The 24053-nt window shown below is 45.1% G+C and overlaps 4 protein-coding genes across 4 annotated transcripts in view; 1 reads left to right on the top strand and 3 right to left on the bottom strand.

Moving 5' to 3' along the window:
* Positions 1 to 1590, bottom strand: part of Mei1 (meiotic double-stranded break formation protein 1) — a 79354-nt gene extending 77764 nt beyond the window's left edge. The window contains exon 1 of the mRNA XM_076855440.2: positions 1327 to 1590. Coding sequence (XP_076711555.2) covers positions 1327 to 1590 — 264 coding nt within the window. The remainder of the gene's footprint in view (positions 1 to 1326) is intronic.
* A 1680-nt stretch (positions 1591 to 3270) lies between these two features.
* Positions 3271 to 4965, bottom strand: LOC143398578 (uncharacterized). The gene is made up of 2 exons (XM_076855439.2): positions 4042 to 4965; positions 3271 to 3276 (listed from the first exon to the last, which is right to left on the bottom strand). Exons 1-2 carry the CDS (start codon positions 4963 to 4965, stop codon positions 3271 to 3273), a joined length of 930 nt encoding a protein of 309 aa, XP_076711554.2.
* A 38-nt stretch (positions 4966 to 5003) lies between these two features.
* LOC143398577 (uncharacterized) lies at positions 5004 to 9828 on the bottom strand. The gene is made up of 4 exons (XM_076855438.2): positions 9613 to 9828; positions 6716 to 8196; positions 6453 to 6658; positions 5004 to 5032 (listed from the first exon to the last, which is right to left on the bottom strand). The coding sequence occupies exons 1-4, from the start codon at positions 9826 to 9828 to the stop codon at positions 5004 to 5006; spliced, it is 1932 nt and encodes a 643-aa protein (XP_076711553.2).
* Positions 9829 to 13996: 4168 nt separating this feature from the next.
* Snu13 (small nuclear ribonucleoprotein 13) lies at positions 13997 to 21144 on the top strand. The gene is made up of 3 exons (XM_076853338.2): positions 13997 to 14087; positions 18788 to 18908; positions 20764 to 21144. Exons 1-3 carry the CDS (start codon positions 14085 to 14087, stop codon positions 21024 to 21026), a joined length of 387 nt encoding a protein of 128 aa, XP_076709453.1. The 5' UTR covers positions 13997 to 14084; the 3' UTR covers positions 21027 to 21144.
* The last annotated feature ends 2909 nt before the right edge of the window (positions 21145 to 24053 follow it).

The raw sequence follows: 24053 nt of genomic DNA, 5'->3' as shown, positions 1-24053 counted from the left end.
CCTATAATCCCAGCAACTCAGGAGGCTGAGGCAAGAGGATCACAAATGGACAAGCCTCAGCAACTTAGTGAGGCCCTGTCTTAAAAATAAAAATTAACAGGGCTTGGGGGGGGGGGTAGCTCAGTGTTAGACACCCTTGGGTTCAAGCTCCAGTACTGAAAATAAATATATATAAAACAATAAAATACAATTACTTATGCCACAGTCCTGTACACTCAAAAAAGTTGAATACAAAAATTACTTGCCTTAATACATAAATTTAGTGTTACTTTAAATGAATGCATATCTTTAAATTTTGTTTTCATTTTAAATACAGTAACTATCAATATAAATGAAAACTCTTTGGGGTCTTCAACAAGTTTTAAAATTGTAAGACTATCCTAAGATCAAAAAATTTGAGGGGCTGGGGATGTGGCTCAAGTGGCAGCGCGCTCGCCTGGCATGCCTGCAGCCCGGGTTCAATTCTCAGCACCACGTACAAACAAAGATGTTGTGTCCGCCGATAACTAAAAAATAAATATCAAAAAATTCTCTCTCTCTCTCTCTCCTCTCTCACTCTCTCTTTAAAAAAAAAAATTTAGAATAGCTGATTTACTCCCCAATGCACCCCAAGATAGGAATTCCCTTCCTATGAATTTGAAGGTGAATTGATCGCCCACTCTTCTTGGATTTCCCAGTGGAAAAAAAAAATTTTCAGTGCAAATGTGTGTAGGCACTAAGGGAACCAGGAGCCCGGCGATTGAGCCAACCCTGTCCACTGGCTGGAACTTCTGCCAGTTGGTCCAGCCCTCACAGGAGCCTCAAATAACTGAAGAGAACAAGGTGGAGCCGGGACCACATAGGAGAAAGCCCGAGCTAAGGCGGGGAAGGAGTGAACCGCGGAGGGCAGGGCAGGTGGAGGGCAGAGCAGCAGGTGGAGGGCAGGGCAGCAGGTGGAGGGTAGGGCAGGTGGAGGGCGCACCGGCCAATCTTCCTGGGCACAGCACCAGCAGGCAGGGGCCGCTCTAGAAAAGGGGCTGCGGTTCCACGTGGGCACCTGCAGGCGTATTTAAAGTGCTTTAAAGCAGGGCTGGGGCTGGGGCTGAGTGGTACAGCCCTTGCCTGGCGTGTGCGAGGCCCTGGGTTCGATCCTCAGCACTGCAAATAAATAAAATAAAGGCCCACTGACAACTAAAGAAAAAAAATTAAGTGTTTTAAAGCAGGGCGGGGTGGGCAGGCTTGGGTAGGAGGAGGTCAACCGGGGCCGCGGGAGCTGGCTGGGTCAGCGGCCACCCCAGGCCAGCAAACGCCCAAGCCCTGGTGCCCAGGGAAGGAATCAGCCCGCACCGACACGCCACGCTCCAGCAGCAGCTCCAGCGCGCAGGCCAGGCAGAGCCGTGGGGACACCGGCAGCAGCCAGCGCGGGTCGTGTCGATAATGGACCCTCTCCAGGAGCAGCACCGTCTCTTCGTCCCTCCCAGACACCGCTGCAGCCTGTCTCACAGCCATCTCCTCACTCATGCTCCGCAGCTCCGCACTTTTCCCGCCCAGTTTGGGCGCATGCGCACTTGCAGGTGCGACCTGCGCGTGCGTGCCGGCGCTGCCTGACATGCTGCGGGGTCCCGGCGCGCCCAGCCAAGCCGGGAGAGGGCATGCTTATGGGCCTCAGAAATTGGCCTCACCACCCCCAAATGGTTTAGGCAGTTTCTCGCTGCCGTGACTTGAAGGCCTGACAAGAATTTTTTTAATTTTTATTAGTTATTGACAGACCTCTATTTATTTACTTATATGTGGTGCTGAGAATCGAACCCAGTGCCTCACACATGCTGGGCAAGTGCTCCACCACTGAGCCACAACTCCAGCCCCCTGACAAGAATTTTAGAGGAGGGATGGTTTATTGGAGGTCTCATGGTTCCGGAGGTCTCATGGTTCCAGAGGTCTCAGTCCCTGGACAGCAGGCTCCCTTCCTAGGGGCTTGCCAGTGAGGCGGATCATCATGGTGGAAGAGATTGGCAGAGGGAGGCAGAGACTCGCTGTCCACATGCAGCCAGCCTCAGTTACCACCCAGTTTATCCTTGTCAGGGGATTAGTTCACTGATTGGGTTAAGGCTGTCACAACCTGATCATGTCACTGCTCAATGTTCTTGCAGTGTCTCACACATGAACTTTTGGAGACACCTCTCATCCAAACCCTAACACCAAGGTTGAAAGCAATTATAAAGTAGCTGCCCTCGGCCTTACCAAAAGGAGGAAAGAAAACAATGCTTTTATTTTTAAAAAAGAAAAAGAGGCACAGCTGTGCTTGTTGTAATCCCAACACAGAAGAGGGAGGCAAAAGGATCACAAGTTCAAGGGCAGCCTGGGCAATGTAGCCACCCTGTCTCAATAAAAAAAAAGGGGCCTGGGATTGTGATTCAGCGGTAGAGCACTTGCCTAGCACGTGTGAGGCACTGGGTTCCAGCATCAGCACCTCATAAAATAAAAGTTAAAAAAAAATTCTTAAAAAAAAATAATGAAATAAAAGGCGCTGGGGATATAGTTCAGTGGTAGTCCCTGTGTCCAATCGCCAGGACCATAAAAAAAGAAAGGAAGGAGGGAAGGAAGGAAGGAAGGAAGGAAATAAACTGTCGTGGGACTTTTTGGGGAAAAAAAAAAAAAAAATATATATATATATATATATATATATATATATATACTATTGGTATTATTTTAAATTTACAAGATGACATCTTTCTCTCAAAGAAGGTAAGGCACTCCCTTAATTATATCAGGGAGGGTTAGGAATATATGAGTGCACAAGCAATACTAAAAAAGAAAATATTTTACCATAGAATATATCAACAATTACAAGCCAACAATCAACAGGGCATTAATACAGATGTGCTCAGAAACTGGTTAACGTTGAAGGAGGTAAAAGTTCAAGAGCTGTGTTTCTGCATTCAAAGGCTCTGTGATTGGAAAAATTGCTCTCCATGGCAGAGTAGTTTAGAAAACAATAGTTTTGTTATTCAATTTTGTTATTCAATGGAAGATTATGAAATAGTCTTTTATGTTTGAGAAAAGTAAATATTAACACAGAAAAATGTCTGTTAACATTTCATGGATAGAGCTGGAGATACAGCTCAATGATAGAGTTTTTATTTAGCATTCACAAAACCCTGGCTTTGATGCCCAGCAACTGCAAAAAACAAAACACAAAACAAACAACAACAACAACAACAAAAAGCCAAACGTACAAAATAAAAAAGGCTGGAGATGTAGCTCTATGGTAATGATAGAGTGTCCTTGGGTTCAATCCTTAGTAGAGAGAGAGAGACAGACAGATTGACAAAGAACAGGAACAAACCACAGACTTGAAGTGATCTCTGCCCTACGCACAAAGTCTTCCAAACCCTAAAAAAGGGACACTCAGAAAACATGATATTCCAAAGAAATGTAAATCCTACAGGTCACAAATAATTTTATTAGAGGTTCTGAGGGTGAGCAAACCAATCTTGTGTCTTCTCTGATGAGTCCTGAGGACTCTGGGCCTGCAACCTACTTTTTAAGACCACATTGGAAGAGAAAACATCTCAAACGCTTCATAAAACCAAACTTTTTAGGAGCTGATGCATTCTTTGGAGCCCCATGGGGTCTCTGACCCTGGGGGGTCTTTGTCCTAGGAAGAGAAACCCCAGCACTACAGTGCCCTGGTGGTTGATGGTCCCTCTCCGAAGCAGTGTGGACTCTGATGCTGTCCTCCCGTGCATGAGGGTTACCCACTCTGGAAAGCCTAGGGACTGAGTTCCTGGGCTTGGCCAGCTGTGGGGACCAGGACATTTTACGCAGGAGGGTCATGCTCAGCTTGGCTGTCTTAGAGTGGAGACTTCCTTCAATGCTGGAGGAGTCTGTGGAAACCGAGGGAGGCAGCTGCCTAGCTCTTCTGTCCTCTGCAGGCTCCAGGCTTTCTCTTCTCCAGCACGTGGGCTGCTGATATTTATGTCTGGGGAACTGAGAGGCCTCCCAGAGTATGTGCTCCTTCTTCCAGGGGTCATGGCTGGCCCTGGAAGATGAGGTCCTCACTTCTCTGGGAGCCCTCTCTGCCTTCTGGGAGACATCTGGCCTGATCACTTTCCTGCCCTTACTATTCTCACTGGAAGGCTCTGGTACCCTTTCTGGGGAGCACCAGTTCACAGACTCTGCTGATGGCCTGGGATTCTTGGGAACAGGGAGTTTGGCCTTAGAGGCCTCTTCCTGGATCTGTGGTTCTCTGGCGCCCCCTGGTGGTCTATTTCTCCTGGGTTTCTCAGGTGGAATGGAGGTGCCCATTGGCTCTGACCTGTGTGGTCTACACCTCTCCAAAGCCCTGGCCTGTGTAGGAAGTTTTGATCTTTTCCCATCAGAGGACAGAACCCTTTGGAACCTCTCTGGAGATTTAAAGCCTGGCATGGAGCCCTGGGCCTCACAATGCTTTTCCTGCTGCCTTTGGAGCTCCTGGCCTTTGCCTAATTCAGGCAGCCTCACTCCAGCCCAGGGGAGTGAGCAAGATCCGAAGAAGCTAAAGAGCAAATAAGACTCCAGGATGCGCCGGGGGAGGCCCCACTTCAGATGTGCAATCCTTCGACGCATGAGGGACTCCAAGAGCAGTTGTTTGCTCTTCTTGAGGACTGGCCACTTGGGCGGGATGGTGAGGGTAGTTGGAACACCCACCAAAGTAGTGGTAGCTTGGAGGGCTTGACCACATAGAAGAGAGGGACAGGCAGAGGGCTTGCCAAAGGGAGCAGCCAGAGACTGTGGGTTCTGGAGCTGTGTCACTCTGTGGATCTTTCCTGGATCCACCCCTTTGTGCTTTTGTGGTTTTCTCCGGGATCCTGTTTGGGCCTGCTGGGAGGTTGGTCTGACCCGGGCTTTGTACTCCCTGGCAGGGGCTATGCCCTGGCTGGTCAAATGCTCTCCCTCCCCAGTAGCCAGCAGGAAAACTTCACCCAAGTAGGGGCGAGGCTTCATCTCAGGACAAGAGGCCTCAGCTACCCTGTCTACAGCTGCTACCTGTTCTTGTCCCAAGGGCTCATATCTAGAGCCAGTGAGGGTGGTTGGCCCAGCCCGGCTGCATTTCCTACCTGTGGGCCTCTCACCTGAAGGATATTCCCTTTGGTGACTGGCCCCCATAACATCCTTTTCTCTGATTTGGCTCGTGTTTCCTCTCCTGGATGTCTGAGGCCCTCCATTATCCTTAGCTCTGTACTTTCTCTGACTCTCTACGTTCCAGATTTCTGTAGCAGCAGCAGCAGCAGCAGCAGCATCTCCACCCTTGTTCTGGTTTCCTTGCCCTTGTTTCTGAACCTCTCCATCAATTTCCCTTCTGGACTGTCCCTGGTTATCTTCCACAGATGCCTTTGTGCTGTCACCACCTGTAGTCCTTCTTGGGTTTCTCTTCCCTCGTATTTGAGTTTCTGCACCATTCCCACCTCCAATCTCTTCCTGTTTCTTACATTCTGGTGGACAGGTCCTTCTGTGAGCTTTACATCCTGATGAACAGGTCCTTGTGTGAACTTTACATCCTGATGAACAGGTCCTTGTGTGAACTTTACATCCCAATGAATAGGTTCTTCTGTGAACTTTACATTCTGATGAACAGGTCTTTCTATGAACTTTACTTCTTAGCAGACTCTGATTTTTCTCCCCAGGTATGTGAACCTTTCTACCATTCTCAATTCCAGCCTCTCTCTGGTTTTTCTCCTCTGATGCCTGATTTTCTGCAATGTTCTCTCCTTCAGTCTGCCCCCAGCTCCCCATTCTTGGGGAATGGCTCCTTCCAATTACATTCTCCAACTGTCCCTGGTTCTCAGGTTTCTGGGTTTTTATATCATCCTCACCTTCAGGTTCTCTCTGTTTTCTCTTCTTTGGGGCCAGAATTTCTGTTCCATCCTTACCTTCCATCTGCTTCTGGTTTTTCCATTGTGATGAATGAATCATCCTATCTATATCACTTCCTGAGTGACTCTGGCTTCTCTCCCCACCTGCCCAGGTTTCTATACCATCCTCCTCTTCTGCTTCTCTCAGGTTTCTCATCCCTTGTAACAGAATTTCTGCACTACTCTCACCCTCAGTATGCTCTACTTTCTTCCACTCGGCTGAATGGGTTTCTCCATTACTTTCACTTGTTAATTCTCCCCAGTTCTTTGCCTCAGGTATCTGGGTGTTTGCATCATCCTTGCCTCTAATATGCTCCTGATTCTTCCACTGTGGTATGCAAATATTTCCATGGAATTCATTTTCTAACTGACTCTGATTTTCTCCCCCAAGTTCCTGGTTCATTGTACCATTCTTGTCTTTAAACCCTCTTGGATTTCTCTTCCCTAGTGCCTGAATGTCTGCTCCATTCTCAACTCCAAATTGCTCCTCATTCTTCCTTCCTGCTGAATGGGTCTCCTCATTCACTTCATTTCTTAATAATCCCTGGTTCTTTGCCTTAAGCACCAGGGTATCTATACCATCCTCATCTCCATCCTTCCTCTTATCTTTCTCCTCTGGTGACTGAATTTTTGCTCTGGGTCCACCTCCAATTTGGTTCTTATTCCCCCAACATAATATCTTGAATTGTCTGTCAATTTCATTCATTACTGGGCTCTGGTTTCCCCACCAGGGTGTCTGGATCACCACCCAATCCTCCTCTCTTATCTCCTTCAACTTCTTCCTCCTAGACATCCTGGGTCGCACAGCCTCCTCTCCTTTTCCCAGGCCTTGGTTTCCCTGCCTCACTTGAACTGCATGTCTTGAGAGTTTCTGTTTCTCTCCCCTAGATGCCTGAGTCTCTCTGGCATTCTCACCTCCACCCTGACCCTGTTTCTCCCCCATGAGTGCCTGGATTTCTGTAATATTATCACTTCTGCTGCATTCCTGTTTGCCCCATCCCAGGGCCTGGCCCCCTGTTCTATTCTCTTGTTTGACGTCTTCCAGGTTCTCCCTCCCAGATGTCGGGGTTTGCACAGCATCCTCATTTCCAATCTGATCTTTGTTTCTCCCTTCTTCTGCCTCAGTTTCTGCACTAGGGTCACCTCCAGTCTGGTTTTGTTTCCTGCACTCTGGAGTCTGGGCCTCCATAGCATTCTCATCTCCAGTCTGGCCCTGCTTCCCTAGTCCATGGGCCTGAATCTCTCCCTCTTCCTCCTTTCTGGGCTCTTTCTTGTTCTTCCTCTCAAATGTCTGAATCTCCAAAGTACCCCCACCCCTACTCTTCTCCTGGTATCCCCACCGTGGTGTTTGGGTCTCTGCATCAACTTTACATCTTGACTGTTCTTGATTCTCTCCCATGTGAATCTGGGTTTCAGGAGAGTTCTTACCTCCTTCCTCCCTCTGGATTTTCTTCCCTACTTCCTCAATTTGGGCTTGATTTTCAATTTCCATCTGGTTCTTCTGCCCTGGAATCAGGATCTCTCCATCAGTTTCATTTATAACCAGTGACTGGTTTCTGCACTCCAGATCCTTAGCCTCTGCACAATGCTCCATTCCAAAGTCTATTGAGAGTTGGCCCCAAGATGCCTGGATTTCCCAAGCATATACCCCTCTGCTCTCTCTCTGGTTTGCCCACCCTGGGGCCTGAGTCTCTCTAGAATACTCTCTGCCTATTGTCTGGGTTTCACTCAATGGTGCCCAGGTGTCTTGTGGGTTATTCCAGAACTTCCAGGTGGATATTACCATTTGTTGGTGGGCAGGATCAGGCAGAAACTGTCCAGAGCAGAACTGCAGCCTCTGAGCTGAAGGGAGCTTTGGGAGAGAGATGACAAATGTCACGGGAGGGGAACAGATTTTTCTGCTGAGGACATGCTCCAGTGGTACCAACTTCTCCTGGGAGTGAACCAGCAGTCGCCCAATCCTTTGGCATGTGTCTAGGGCAGAGTGAGTCTGGCTGCCCTTGAGGCACCAGGATACCTGCCATGTTTCCCAGGAACTGTCCTGAGAGAGTGGACAGGTGCCTGAAAAGGAAGAGATACAAAAGATGGGCTCATGCGAGGTGTGAGCACCCCAAGATGAGTCCTGAAGCAGATTTTGTGAAGAGAACAGGTTCTGGGTCCATGATTCTAAAAGGCTCTTTCGGTATCTCCACCTCTGCTTTTGTACCCATTGTTGGACATGAGCATCACGGCCTCTGAAATCGCCAGGACTGACGAATTCAGGAGCTAGCCTAAAGAAAATTTCACATCTCATGGAGGGCATTGCCCACTTCTGCGATGGCACCTGTTGATGAGATCCAAAAAAACAAAATTCCTTAATTAGAACAAATTAAAAAATTTAAAAAAATTTTTTAAATGTTGTACATAGATTAGCTTATATAATCCCCACAGATCAGAATGACTATCCCCATTATCCAGAGAAAGATGCCTGGGCTCAGGAAAGGGGAAGTCACCCCCTTAAGGCAAACAGTGTTCATTCATTCAAAAAAGACTGAGAGATTATTCTGGGATGGGCACAAGACAAAATCCCTCTGGGAGTTGTATTCTAGACATGCAAGAAAGACAATAACCAAATATATAACATAATGTTAGATATCAAAAAGTATTTAAATGCAAATAAATCAGAGTGTGGGGATGGGGGTTAGCTTCTTTAGACAAAGTAGCCATTAAAGGGTTCTTGGAGAGGGTATTTGATGGAGGCCTGAAGGAAGTAAGGGACAAACCAAGTGACAAGTGAGGAAAGAGCATTGTAGGCAAAGGAGACATTTGGAAAAGCCTTGAAGATAGAATAAGATCATGTATGCAGGAAAAGCAAGAAGGCCCATATATCCAGAATGGAGACAGCAGCAAGAAAAGGTCTTGGAGACAGGGTTAGAAGTTCGGGTTTTACTCTGAATTTGACAAGGAATGTATTCACAGGAAACATTTCAGCAGCAAAATGCTATGACTTGTTTTAAAAGTTTTTTTTTTCTGGCCTACAAGTATACTGTTGGATTTAAACCAGGCATAGAACATTTGCCATATGATTGCAGAAAAGCCAGGCAAACACTCTACCACTAAGCAACCCCTGTCTGCCCAGCGATCTGTTTCTTAACCTGGATACTGGCATATGGGTGTGTTCTATTTGCGAAAATTCGCTGGTCTAAACATCTGTGATTTGTATGTGCAGATTATCTTTGAATTCAACTTATAGGGAGAGGGTGGGGGGAGAGAGAGAGAGAGAGAAGGCAGGGCTGGGGATATAGCTCAGTGGTTGGGCAGTTGCCCAGCATGCATAAGATCCTGGATTTGATCTCCAGCACCTAAGTGGGTGGGGGAGAAAGAAAGAGAGAAAGGTCATTATGGCAGGTGCATAGTGTGGAAGACTGCCACAGCTGGGTCAGACAGGCAACAGGACAGAGCAGAAGCTGTTCCTGAGGTTCAGGTGAATCTTGCTGGCAGCTCTGCCCAAGGTGGTATGGTGAGGTTTCAAGATGTGATCAGATTTGATTCGTGGCTTGCAAGTGGATTCAATATGTGGAGCAAGGAAAAGACAGGAGTCGAGAGTAAATCCTATGTTGGGGTCTGGATGATGCTTCTCTAACCAGTCTGAGCTACTCATCTCTGGTACACAGGGCATATGACAGGGTCCTTGTAGCATGTGGCTGTGGCAATGATGGTGCCGAGGGAAAGACAGTAGAAGTGTGAAGGGCCCCCTCACCTTGATAATACTCCTTCTGCGCAGGCGATTCCTGGTGAAGTGGTGCCAATAGTGCCGGACCTGCCAGATCAGAAAGAGGCAGAGAACAAGCAGATTGCCACAGCACCGGGGGTCTCTACAGCTGCAATCCTGTGAGATCAGGCCCCGAACTGGCTCCCACTCAGGACCCTGGAATGGCCCCACCACAGCACAGGCGCCCAGCAGCGGCAGCAGCATGACAGTGCTTAGGTTCTGCAGATGGTGTCAGGGAGCTGGAGGGCAAGGCTGGTGTGGCTGACCCAGTCAATTTGGGGTGGGGCAGCCTCTGCTTCGTAGCACCTCTGTCACTAAGGCCACCTCACAAAGGATGCTCCAGCCTCAGCTCCAGTCACTGCTCTGAGCTTGCATGCCTAGGGTATAGGTAAAAACAGTGCTGGATAAGTGCTCAAAAGGAATGAAAAGAAGTAAAAAAAAAATTGCCAGGCACAGTGGCGCACACCTGTTATCCCAGTGACTCAGGAGGTTGAGGCATGAGGAATGCAAGTTCACCGCCAGCCTCAGCAACTTAGCAAGACCCTCCAGCTACTCAGTGAGACCCTATCTCTAAATAAAACACAAAATAGGGCTGGGGAAGAGGCTCAGTGATTGAATGCCCTCGAGTTCAATCCCCACAATCCCCAGTACCAAAAAAGAAAAAAAGAAAGAAAGAAAAACCCATACTTTCTGACATATCTGATCTAGAGCAAATCCAACTTCTTTGAACCCTCCTCAAAAGCACCCAATACGAGCCTACATCTATAATACATGCTTTCTAGCACCATCTTATTGAGAGTCCCACAGTTTCCAAAGGGCCCAAGGCAGCTGCAGGTTCTGCTCTCCTGGAGCTCTTGTTGTGATTGGGAAGATAGACACTGAAGAAAGTAAAGCCAACAAATGCTATAAAGATCAAATGGAGGTAACTATGGCTCCTATATAGTAGGGGCAATTACCTAGTCAGGGTGATTAAGGAGATTTCAATGAGAGGTGTTAAATAGGACTTAACTCAGCAAGCAGCACAGTGGAACAAATGACTCTATTTTTGTCTGTTGGGGTTTTTTTTTTTTTGTTTGTTTGTTTGTAGTAGTAAGTAGTAGTACTGGAGATTGAACTCCTGAGCTACATCACCAATCTCCAGACCATTTATTTTTTATTTTGAGACAAGGTCTTGCTAGATTGTCCTTAAACTTGCAATCCTACCTCAGCCTCCCAAAATGCTCAGATTACAGGAATGCTGCATGCCCAGCTATATTAATATGTTTTATGTTACTATAATGAAATACCTGAGGCAGGCTACTTTACAAATAAAAAAGATTTATTTTGGCTCATGGTTCTGGAGTGCAAAGTCAAGAGGCCTTATCTAGTGATGGCCTTCTTTCTGGCAGAGTCCCAAGGTGGCACAGAGCATCACATGGCATGAGGCAGGGAACACACATATGTATACATAGTCTGTTTCCCTCCTTCCCTCCTCCCTTTCCCCTCTCTACCTTTCCCCTCCTTCCCTCCCCCGCCTTAAAAATCCATCAGGATTTAATGACCTTATCTAATCCTAATCATTTCCCAAAGGCTCCACCTCTAAACACCAAAGTGGATAAAGTTCTATACTCTTAATACTATTAATATATGACATCAGGGATTAAACTTCTGAATGAGTTGATGGGGAGGGGGACAAATCATTTTCAGATCATGGCACAGTCCCAACAGAGGGTGACTGATGGGGTTGGAAAAAAAAATTTGCTGTATTCAGAACAGCAAAAGACGGTGGGTGGAGATGTAACATGAAGGCCTGGGAAAATACTCGTGGAAAGGGGCCTAGAGAGGTACGTCAAGCATTTGGGGTATTTTTGTTTCTGTTTTTTGTTTTGTTTTGTTTGTACCAAGGATTCAACTCAGAGGCACTCTACCACTGAGCTATATCCCCAGCCCTTTTTTAATTATGAGACAGGGTCTTGCTAAGCTGCTGAGGGTCTTGCTAAGTTGCCGAGGCTGGCCTCAAACTTGAGATCCTTCTGCATCCACCTCTGAAGTTGCTGGGATTACAGGCATGTGCCACTGTGCCTGTCTGTCCCCAGCCATTTTTATTTTTTATTTTGAAACAAGGTTTTGTTAAATTGGTGAGTTTGGTCTTAAACTTGTGATCCTCCTGACTCAGCCTTCCGAGTCACTGAGAATACAAGTGTGCACCATTGCACCTGGCACATCTAATGTTTTAAGCACATTGGTGATGTAAATTTCTAAAATAAATTAATCCTGAGATCATATCAACATTTATTAATTTACTAGCTAGGGAAACAACAGCAAGATAAAAAGGATGAGATGGTTCTGAGAAAACATGGAGGTTGAGAAATTATATAGTTGTGAAGCAAAATTAATTAGACAATTAAGTAACATGTACTTTCTCATTACCCATGATCATAAAAATATCCCTATCAGTCACTACTAGGAAGATCTGGGACATGACAGTTCAAGATGTCAGGTAGATCAAATAGTAATCATAAATTGTTTTAAAGACCATCGAGGAAGCAAACAATAAGAACATATTTATGACTGAAAATTGGATAATGTTTCATTTCTCAACAATAGTAGCTGATAGTTCCAAATAATATGGAGCCAAAAAAAAAAAAAAACCCAAAAACAAAAAACCCAGGATCCAACAAAAGCAAGGAGCAGAGTCTGCATCACAAGTTCTACTCTTTACTGGAGCCCTGGGTGGACATTACTTAATTTTGAGATTTTTTTTTCTTTGACAAGTCACATCAGATTTTCAAGAGGTAAAGTTTGATGAGGGATCTCTGATGTAATCAAACTTTAAACTTGGACACAGCTCAAGCTCTTCCCATAGTCCTATTCCTCAAAATATCTCAGGTAGAGCAACAAGATGTGGTGGAAATAAACCAGGAGAGTGTCAAAAATCCCAGGGTCCAGTTTTGGTTCTGCCATTGACTCACTCTGTGACCATAGGCAAGCTTCCTTTCCTGAACATCAGTTTTCCTATCTGTAAAGATAATGTTGTGTTGCATGATTTCTAAGGGTCTTGCCAGTTCTCAACTCCTACATTTCCAAAAGAATTAACTGGAATTAGTCCCAATTAGTCTAGTTTTGACTAGTTCCCAAGGATCCCAAGACCTGTGGAGGCAGGTTGGAGAGAGATGAGTATGGACCATAAACATCAAGGAAGACCTGCCTGTATTAATAGAGATCTGGATCACCATGGAGCACAGAGCAAGATGCTAACCAGAAGGAAAGTCCAAGTCAGGTCAGCAAATAACTACAAAGAACCTGACAGTAATGCAACCCTTACCCACCAACCCCAAACTTGCTTTTCTTCCTGATTCTAACTCCATTCCTCACCATAAACGTTCACTAGGGATATCAGAAGATGAAGATAGCATTTAGGATTACCTATAATTATCTTCCCTCACCAGTGTGGAGTAGTGGGAAGGATGCTTTTAAAAGAATAGGAATGGAGCTGGGGTTGTGGCTCAGTGGTAAAGCGCTTGCCTTGCAAATTTGGGGCCCTGGGTTCCATCAGCAGCATCACATAAAAATAAATAAAAACAAAATAAAGACATTGTGTCCATCTATAACTAAAAAAAATAAATTTTAAAAAATAGGAATGCAATAAAAAAAATGTACTGGCGGGGCTGGGGTTGTGGGCACTGGATTCGTTCCCTGGCACCACATAAAAATAAGCAAATAAAATAAAGGTGTGTCCATCTTTCAACTAAAAAAATATTTTTAAAAAAACGTACTGGCAAGATGGGCATGGTGGCGGCAGCTTCCACTGCCACAGACATGCTTTGACCTCGCCTGTAATCCCAGCGACCAGAAGGCTGAAGCAGGAGGCAAGTTCGAGGCCAGCCTGGGCAACTCAACGAGTCCCTAAGCCACTTTGTGAGACCTTGTTTCAAAATAAAAAAAAAAAAAAAAAAAAAAAAAAAAAAATAGATGCTGTGGCTGTAACTCGGTGGTGGAGCGCTTGCCTAGAATGCGTGAGGCACTGGATTCGATTCTCAGCACCACATAAAAACAAATAAATAAAATAAAGGTATTGTATCCATCCACAATTAAAAATATATAGTTTTTAATTTTTTTTTTTTAATAAATGAAGCGCACCTGGGTTCAATGCCCAGCACCAAAAAAGTAAAATGAACTGGCGATAGGATGATGACACCTCTGAAACCCTTCGTCTCGCGCGCTACTTTCTGAATATCTGATTTAGTTTCTATCAACATTTATAGTAGACCGCTAATAAAGACAGCAAAACAGAACCCCTCTCCCAGACCCAAGCGGTTTTCACCAAGGCGCCTTTTAGCGGCGAGGTCCGCCGGTCGTAGTGACATCACTTCCGCTTCCTGCCGCGCGCCCGGCCATTTCCGCTCCTCCGTCCGTGCGGCTTTCCGACTCCGCCGACTTCGGCTGCTGTTGGAGAGTGGCGAGCCAACGGGACCGCAACCATGGTGAGTGCGTGAGCCGGGCCGCGGGACCCGGAAGCGGGGTGCGCGGGCTTCGGGTCACTCGCCGTCCCGTGGAGGCTTAGGACGAGCGCGGCCTCAGCCGCCAGTCGCCGGCTGTCCGGCCCGGAGTTGGAGCGCTGGCCGCCGCGGGGGTCCCAACAGTCGGCCCCAGGTCCCAACTCGGGAAACCGCAGGAGCTGAGCCATTGCATTAGTCTTTTTGCGTGGCCGAAGGCCTGCGGTGAGCAGAGGAGAGGGCCTGGCCCTGCCTGGGGGAGAGATCAGCCCACGTGGGTGATATGGTGGAAAATTGATGATTCTTTCGTTTCTCTTACTTTTTGTTTATTTACCTTTGCGAGGGTGATGTGGATCCCTGAATTCGGATCAGCCTCTCCTGTCCCACCCTGTTCCTGTTGCTGGTATTCAGGAGTGGGAGCTCTCCGTGGGTCTGCACCTAGTGGCGATTCAGCACGTGCCAGGGAGCGTTTGCTGGCCTTGGGGAATGTGGAGTGGTCTGGAGCACAGGAATAGCTCTTCTTTCGAGACCATGATCTCAGAAATCCAAGGTGGTGCTTAGTAGCACCACATGCGGCAGTTAACATTTGTCTCCAACTTGTAGTCATCTAGCGAGAGTTCCAATTCTTGTGTCATGATGGAGTTACTTTGGGTTGGCTCTTGGTAAGAAGGGAAGACTTTTGCAAAGAACTTATATTTTATAGTGAGGTTTTAATCCTACCAAGTTTGGACCCCTTTGGAATTACCTTTTGTTTTTTGCTCCCACCCTGCGCTATGTAATGTATATGGCAGAGTCTAGAACTTGAAGCTTCTAAACCAGTACCCGTCTTAACATAGTTTAGTGAAAAGTTTTGGAAGCTCCTGGTTTCAGGTTGAACTTTGTTGTATTTTCTCTTGGCCATAAAATGAACATAACAGTGCAGCGATGGGCAAAAGATGCAACTTATGCAGTCCAGGGGGAGCAATATAGAATGTCCACGTGCTTCTGCCCTTTCCAATGCTTTAGTCACTCAAGTCACTCAATACAATTTCATTCTATAGGTTCTTAATCAAGAAAAACAACAATTCTTAATGCTAGGCACTGCAGTAGACATAATCAATTCGCAGCAAACAACTCTAGATTAATTAATTCACAGCAAACAAGATTAATTAATTCTAAGCATTGCAAACACAGTCATAACAGGCTAATGACAGACATTGCCTCTGCATGCTAAGTTCAAGTGTCAGGTCAAAAGTCTGAACCTTAGGCTTTAAGTAAAGCAGGTACACAGTCACTCAGACCTTGGTGATCAGATTAGGAACAAAGGCAGGCTTCTCCTGGGGTGGAGCTGACAGCCAGTTGAGGAGAGGGGCCAGGGAGAAGATGCCACTCCATCACGGTCAAGATGTGGCTGTAGAGTTTGAGAGCAGTGAGAACGATGCAGAGGTTCAGGCTTGTGGGCATCAGTGTCAGCTGGCTGAATCCCTATTCATTTAAACCAAATTTTGGGCCTTTTGATCCCCCTTTCAATCCTTATCAGCTACCACTGGATTTCTCAGTGACATCATTTACCCTGGGGTTAAAAACATCTGGTCTGGTGGTCCCACCCTGATCTTTTCACCTTTTCCTCTTATATGTGAGGACAGCCTGCCAGAGGCTTCACTCTGAGTTTATCAAGGCAGGGGGAAGTGACTTGTTTGTGCCTGAGGACCATACTGGAGGGCTTGCCTGGTGAGACTTGGAGGTTTCAAACTGGGAGTTTTTAAAATGAAATTGCTTAGGCTCAGGCCTAAGGCCATCCTCACAGTGAAGATGTTGAAATCAGATGTGGTACTGCTGCTTAAGCACTTGCCCTAATGGTTGATATGGAGTTAGTGCAGTCATGCATCGTTAAAGGACAGGTAATGACATCGCCCGGGTGTCTGCTCCCTCAAATGTTGAAGTTTGAACATTAAAGAAGCATGCTGAAGCAAGCATATAAAGCAAGTTTTATTTTAAAAGGAGTAATATAGACTTCTCCCGGGAGGGAGAAGGGAGCCATAGCTGGTATCCTGGTATTCCCAGAATCGAGGTGTTCTGCCCTTTTTATGTGTCCTAGGCTTCCTCTGTTTTCCTGCCCTCTTCCCTGTATCTTTTTCCTGCCTGCATATGTGACTAGCCAGGAATGCTTGGTGGGATGGCCAAAAGGTGGGAAACAGGTGGGCTGAAGGGGAAAGGGCAGTTTGGAGCAGCCCAGGACACATTATCAACCTTATGGTTCCCTGTATGGAGACACAATTCCTGGGGCAGGTTACCTTGGCAACAGGTTGGAGCTGAGGGAGATTTTTTTTTTTTTTTTTTGAGAATTTTAATATTTTTTTAATATTTATTTATTTGTTTTTTTTTTAAGTTTTTGGTGGACACAACATCTTTGTTGGTGAAACTTACAATATTTATTTTTTAGTTCTCGGCAGACACAACATCTTTGTTTGTGGTGCTGAGGATCGAACCGCGAGGGCGCTATGCTTGAGCCACATCCCCAGCCCTGGGGGAGATTCTTGATAAGGGTAGAGGAAGGGCTCTGAAGGAATTAACATTTCAATCCCTCAGGGGACAGTCTCCAATTTAGGACTCAAAATTGGCCTCCTTGATCTGACCTGACTAGATTTACTATACTCACTGCCTAATTCTGGCTTCAGTGTATGTTCTGAAAATTGTGTTGATTTTGTGGTTATGTGAACATCATGATGTGTACACAGATCTAGATGTTAATAGGTCAGTCGCCTTTGTGGCCTCTTGATGCAAGAGGAGATTCAGTAAACTAGAGATTTACAAAGGATGCTGCTTGCATAATAGGGCATCCTGGGTTTTTTTGTTGTTCTTGTTTAATTTTTATTATTGTTCAAAACATTACAAAGCTTTTGACATATCATATTTCATACATTTGATTCAAGTGGGTTATGAACTCCCATTTTTACCCTGTATACAGATTGCAGAATCACATCAGTTACACATCCACTTTTTTACATATTGCCATACTAGTGTCTGATGTATTCTGTTGCCTTTTCTATCCTCTACTATCCCCCCTCCCCTCCCATCTTCTCTCTCTACCCCATCTACTGTAATTCATTTCTCCCCCTTGTTTTTTTTTCCCTTTCCTGTCACTTCCTCTTATATGTAATTTTGTATAACAATGAGGGTCTCCTTCCATTTCCATGCAATTTCCCTTCTCTCTCCCTTTCCCTTCCACCTCTTGTCCCTGTTTAATGTTAATCTTCTTCTCATGTTCTTCTTCCCTGCTCTGTTCTTAGTTGTTCTCCTTATATCAAAGAAGACATTTGGCATTTGTTTTTTAGGGATTGGCTAGCTTCACTTAGTATAATCTGCTCTAATGCCATCCATTTCCCTGCAAATTCTATGATTTTGTCATTTTTTAGTGCAGAGTAATACTCCATTGTGTATAAATGCCACATTTTTTTTTATCCATTCATCTATTGAAGGGCATCTAGTTGGTTCCACAGTCTAGCTATTGTGAATTGTGCTGCTATGAACATCGATGTAGCAGTATCCCTATAGTACGCTCTTTTTTAGGTCTTTGGGGAATAGACCAAGAAGGGGAATAGCTGGGTCAAATGGTGGTTCCATTCCCAGCTTTCCAAGGAATCTAGGGCATCCTGTTTTATGGTAAATATTTTCTTATAAGTAGGTGTACACTCAACACTAAAATGTATAGTATGGTAAATACAAAAAAACAGTAACTAGGCTGGGGATGTGGCTCAGTGGTAGAGTGCTTGTCCGGCATGGCTGAAGCCCTAGGTTCAACTCCCAAGCACCTGTACTCCTAGCTGCTTGGGAGCCTGAGGCAGAAGGATCTTGAGTTCAAAGCCAGCCTCAGCAAAAGCAAGGCACTAAACAGCTCAGATCCTGTTTCTAAAGAAAATACAAAACAGGGCTGGGGGTGTGATGCAGGAGTGCCTCTGAGTTCAATCCCCGGTACCAAAAAAAAGCAAACAGTACAGTCAATTGTATATCAAATTGATAACCCCAAAGAGAAAATGAATTGAAGTAACTTTTGAATAAACCATTTTGTTTGTGTGTTATAGGGTAGAATAAGCAAGGAAGTGTAGTCATTACTAGGAACCACTTGCTATGGACTGAATTGAGATTTTCAGGTGGACTTGGGGAATGGAGAGGGAAGTTTATGCTATGTTTACTGTAAATTATATCTTAATTTTGATTCAGTAAATTTGGAGTGTGGATATGGAAATCCTAATTTAAAGATTATCCCATGAAACTCAAGTGGCTGGTGAACCATAGGAGACCTTTTATAACCCATTTGCTCTAATATTACCAGGCATTAGGCTAAAGAAAAGCAAATAAAAGTATATAAGTTTTAATATACATTATTGGGCTATATAATTGCTTACCTTTCCTTTTAGCCTTAATAGTATATTTTAGTTTTTCTAAGCTGAGAGTGGGCAGGATAGTGTTAATATATTAAGTGTGTGTGTAGGCTGGGGTTGTGGCTCAGCTGTAGAGTGTTCACCTACCATGTGCGAGGCCCTGGGTTCTATCCTCAGCACCACATATAAATAAATAAATAAAGGTATTGTGTCCAACTAAAAAATAAATATTAAAAAAAAAAAAGTGGGGGTGGGGAATAGGAAGCACACTGACCACCTGTGTCACTCAATTGATTAGTATTTTCTGACTGGTATTTCCCCCTGCAGACTGAGGCTGATGTAAATCCGAAGGCTTATCCCCTTGCAGATGCCCACCTCACCAAGAAACTGTTGGACCTTGTTCAGCAGTCATGTAACTACAAGCAGCTTCGGAAAGGAGCCAATGAGGGTAAGGTACTGTAGGGTGCTGCTGGGGGAATGATGACAGCACCTGTCTCCTGGGGTCTCTGGTCTAGATTTCTGATTTGTAAGGAGGGCCAGAATTTTTCTTTTCTTTTCTTTTCTTTTTTCCCCCTTCTGAGACCAAGTCTTGCTATGTTGCCAGCACTGGCCCCAACTCCTGGGCCTTAGCACTGAGCATTCTCCTTAGCCTCCCAAATAGCTGGGACTATAGGCATGAACTGCCATGCCCTGGATATTCTTGATTGGGTATAGGAAGGTTTGAGAGCAGCAGTATTTTGACTAGATGAAAAAGGCTAATATGCTTAGAATATTTTTAGACTCATCCTTGTTAATTTGCCATATTCTCTTTCTCTCACCTTTTTTTTTTTTTTTTTTTTTTTAAATAATGATACTGGGAATTGAGCCCAGGGCTTCATGCATGCTGAGCAAGCTCTCTACCACTGTGCTACATATTCATATTCATTTTTTCTCTCTCTCTCTCTCAATATTTTTATTGTTGGTGGATCTTTATTTATTTATATGCAGTGCTGAGAATTGAACCCAGTGCCTCACACATGCTAGGCAAGTGCTATACCACTGAGCCACAACCCCAGCCCTTCTATCTCTTTTATTTTTCATTTTGAAACTTGCTAAGGGGCTGGGGATGTGGCTCAAGCGGTAGCGCGCTCGCCTGGTGTGCGTGCGGCCCGGGTTTGATCCTCAGCACCACATACAAACAAAGATGTTGTGTCCGCCGAGAACTAAAAAATAAATATTTAAAAAAAAAAAAAAAACTTGCTAAGTAGCCCAGGCTGGCCTCCACCTACAATTTTTCTGCCTTGGCCTCCCAAGTAGCTGGGATGACAGGTGTATACCACCACACCTCGCTCCTTCCTTCTCCCTTAATATATAAAGCATCTTATTTGTTTGTCTACTTGTGCAGAACCATTTGTATTAACTTTGTACTCTCTCCAGAGCCATCAAAAGGAAAGGGATGTTAATGCTTTTCAGTGTCTGATGGCAAGTGGTTTACTTGGGGAGAGTCCTTTTGTCTCCAAAGATTCTGAGACAACAGGCATTTGGGCCTGTGTTTGAGATTCAGGATGACTATGAGCTCACTCACCTGTGTTGCTGAACAAAGACAAAGCAAGCCATTCATGTGTCTCTGTGGACATGGTGCTCTTTTCAGCCCTGCTTTTGGTCTGGTATTGGGGCATGAGTTCTTGCTCCATGTGTAAATGAGGATTCAGACAGGACCATCTTGACTTCTCCTGCCCTGCCATACCTTGCATGGTGCTAGACCCAGAGGCACCAGGATGCTGGGTGAGAGGGTCCTTGAATGAGATGCTGGGTTCAGAATGTGCTTACTAGGGTTCAGAAAGGGAGGAGCAACAATTTCCTCCTCTTCTGCCTTGTTTCAACTATTCATTCTTCCTATATCTAATTGTAGAGTTGGGGAAAATGTCTCTTCAGATGGAATATTTAGGGGAGGTTTTCCTGAGATAAAATTTGAGTACAGAACTGAAACCTTGGTGGCAGATAGAAGCTTTACACTCTAGCCATGGTGGTGAATTCTCATAATCCCAGAAACTCAGGAGGCTGAGACAGAAGGATTGCAAGTTCAAAACCAACCTCAGTAACTTAGTGAGGCCCTAAGTTAAGAAAATAAAAATTTTTAAAAAGCCTAGGGATGTGGCTCAGTGGTTAAGCACCCCTGGGTTCAATTCCCAGTGCAAACACACACACACACACACAATAGAAGTACTTGACTGCTCTGCTTTGTATTGGTGAGGTTTTGTGGGAAATTGTTGGGTCTGCATTGCTCAACCCCCCATCACCTATTGGCCTGTTTGTCTCCACAGCCACCAAAACTCTCAACAGAGGCATCTCTGAGTTCATTGTGATGGCTGCAGATGCTGAACCTCTGGAGATCATCCTGCACCTCCCACTGCTATGTGAAGACAAGAATGTGCCCTATGTGTTTGTGCGTTCCAAGCAGGCCCTAGGGCGGGCCTGTGGGGTTTCCAGGCCTGTCATTGCCTGTTCTGTCACCATAAAAGAAGGCTCTCAACTGAAGCAGCAGATCCAGTCTATTCAGCAGTCTATTGAAAGGCTCTTAGTCTAAACCTGTGGCCGGCCTCTGCCCTGCTCTCCCCACCAACCCCACCCCCAGGTTGTGTATCATATTGTCTGTCTTAGCATGTAGTCAGCGGCTTTCTATTATAAAGTATTGTACAAAATCTGTTTTCTGGATTTTTGTATTGTTTTGTTTCACAGGGTTGTTTTTCCCCATCTCCCCTTCTACCCTCAGCCTTTCTTTTACTCTCCCTTTTGAAAAATGAGCCAGTACCCAAAACAGATAGCAGAATCGTGGCACCTAAGGCAGGAAGAGCCAGTAGCAACCTGCCTGAGCCTGGAGAGGCATCTCTTGCAGCTTTCATCCACTCACTCCCACGTGTGCAGGATGGGATGGGAATGGACACTGGCCACTCTGACTTTAGAGTCCCTTGTGCCTGGCATACAGACTCTCTGTACATGTTATCATGATGTCCTTCTCTCACCTACTCTCCCCTCAAGATTATGTGTCATTTGGGGAGGAAGCAGGTGTTCTTTGAAGTTGTTGGGCTTATGTCCCATATGCTTTTGGTAATGGGATATTAAATTCTTGCCCCAGTTACACCCTGAGGGTGACAGAGCAGCAGCATAGCTGCAGGATTCCAAAGACAACATGGGTGAGCGGGCATGGGGGACAATCGACCTGGATCTCCAAAGAGTCAGGAGTGGCAAGGGAAAAAGTATCATCTGGTGCTGGAATGAGGGATTCTGGGGAAATCATGGAGACCTGGCTGGAAGCTACAGAGAGATGATGGGATCCAGGAAGCATCCTCTTTGAATGGAATTTCTTCAGTGGCCACTTAGCACCAGCTCTGGAGCCCTCACCCATTTTCTGCCACAACATGGTCAGATATTCTTTGTACCAGGAGAGTGTTCATTCTTGAGCATACTAATAAAAAATATATATATTCATATTCCATTTTAAAGAAAGTGTGACAGTGCCTGATTATTAGGTATTATCCAGCTAGTATTTGAATGAAGAAATGCTTAGCATTACTAGAGTGGTTATAGCTGCTGCTTCCCCTCACCCCCCACCACTTTCCTCAGTGCTAAGATTAAACCCTGAGCTTTGTGCATGCTAAACATGCTTTACCCCAGCAAGTTATAGCTTTGACTTTTTGACCATCACTTCTTGCAAGATAGTTTCTGATTTAGCAGTTCAAAATGTCTTCTCATAGAGACTCAAGTCATCTGAGTTGCTATCACTGTAGAAAACACTCATCCTCATGACATTTAGCCTGGTTAATTTGCAAGGAATACTCAGTTGTTCTGAGATATTTAGCAGCATCCCCAGCCCCTACCCATTTAGGGGGCAGTAGCAACCCACCACTGTCCCCAACCAAAAAACATTTTCAGACATTATTGTCAGGAATCATTATTGCAGAGTTAGGCACATGGCAGCATTGTTATTGGTGACTGAAGCTACTGCCACCTCACCTTTCTAGTACTTTTTATCTGAGTGTAAATACAAATAACTCAGAATAAAGAAATTTTCTTCCCATATTCGAACAACTGGATACCACAGTGTCAAATTAATGGACCCATGATAGTTTTCTCTTGGCTGTGTTGGGCCAATGTTCCCACTTTAGCAGGAAGCCCATTGAGGTAAGGGGACCTATTCTGTGCCTACTGGAGTAATCATTTCTCTCCTCATTTGCATCATCACCACTCCTGATGAAGTTTTACATTCATTTGTGGATGAAGTTTCAGGTAGTGTTTACTTTTGTATTTGCTTTTGTTATGTATGTTTAGCATAATCCAAAGAATTTGGAGAGAGGAGCTCAAGAAATGCACTTAGGGGCTGAGATGTGGCTCCATGGTAGAGCCCTTGCTTAAGCATGTGCTTGAGCCCTTGCTTAAGCATGTGCTTGAGCCCTGGGTTCAAAACCCAGAACCAGAAAAGAAAAACCAAACTCCATCTAAATGAAAATTAGGGCCTATTCATAAGAACCCTAAGGAAGGGGCAGGCAGGGGCTCCTGAGATCCTCAGCCCTTTTGTTCAGTCTATTTGACAGTTTTGGCTCAGTCCCCACTGCTGCACTGCATGCCTTTACAGGGCAGGGTACCAATCTGATTGCCTCCAGAAAAATCCTCCCAGGGTTTCTCCCCTGCTTCTGCAGGCCTCCACTGCCTGTCCTGTGTCTGCCTCTCCCAGAAGTCTCCAGAAATCCTCCCAGGGTTCTCCCCTGCTTCTGCAGGCCTCCACTGTGTCTGCCTCTCCCAGAAGTTCCAACTTTGTTCAGTGTTCTATATTTTGTTTACTGAATATTCTGAATCTGTTTGCCACTCTTTTGCACTTTTTTTTTTTTTAAAGAGAGAGTGAGAGAGAAAGAATTTTTTAATATTTATTTTTTAGTTTTCGGCAGGCACAACATCTTTGTATGTGGTGCTGAGGAAAGAACCAGGGCCACACGCTTGAGCCACATCCCCAGCCCCCACTCTTGATATCCCTTTACTATACTGGCTCTCTCATTCTAAATTTGTTTCCTTTTCTCCCAGCTCTGTAACATTTTTAAAACCTGAACTTTTAAACTTTTAAACTTTTTAAACTTTAAAACTTGAATTTGGGCTGGGGCTGTAGCTCAGTGGCAGAGTGCTTGCCTAGCACATGTGAGGTACTAATGTCGACAGGGAGGAAATCTATCCATTCCTAATTAACCATCTATGAAGGTGGTTGCAAATTTTTGTGTATAAACATTTTCTCTTTTTATTTTTATGTGGTGCTGAGGATCAAGCCCAGTGTCCCACACATGCCAGGCAAGGCTACCGCTTGAGCCACATCCCCAGCCCTGAATAAGCATTTTCTTCTGGAGAGAGAATCCTTGGCTCCCATCAAATCTCTAAGGATCCTCTGACTCAAAATATTGCTGGTTAGAAACTTGTAATTGAAAAGCTTCCTGAGGACCCGCAATTAAGCAATATTTTTACATTTACAATAGTGACCTAAAGAGATTTTTCATTTATAGCATTAAGTACTGAAGAATGCATTGTCATTATCTTTGGTCTTAAACATGGATGGGAGAGGGAGAGAGAGAAG

Source organism: Callospermophilus lateralis, chromosome 4 (assembly GCF_048772815.1).
Source record: "Callospermophilus lateralis isolate mCalLat2 chromosome 4, mCalLat2.hap1, whole genome shotgun sequence".
NCBI classification, from domain to species: Eukaryota; Metazoa; Chordata; class Mammalia; order Rodentia; family Sciuridae; genus Callospermophilus; species Callospermophilus lateralis.
Note: the sequence above shows the minus strand (reverse complement) of the source record. Positions and strands in the feature narration are given on the sequence as shown.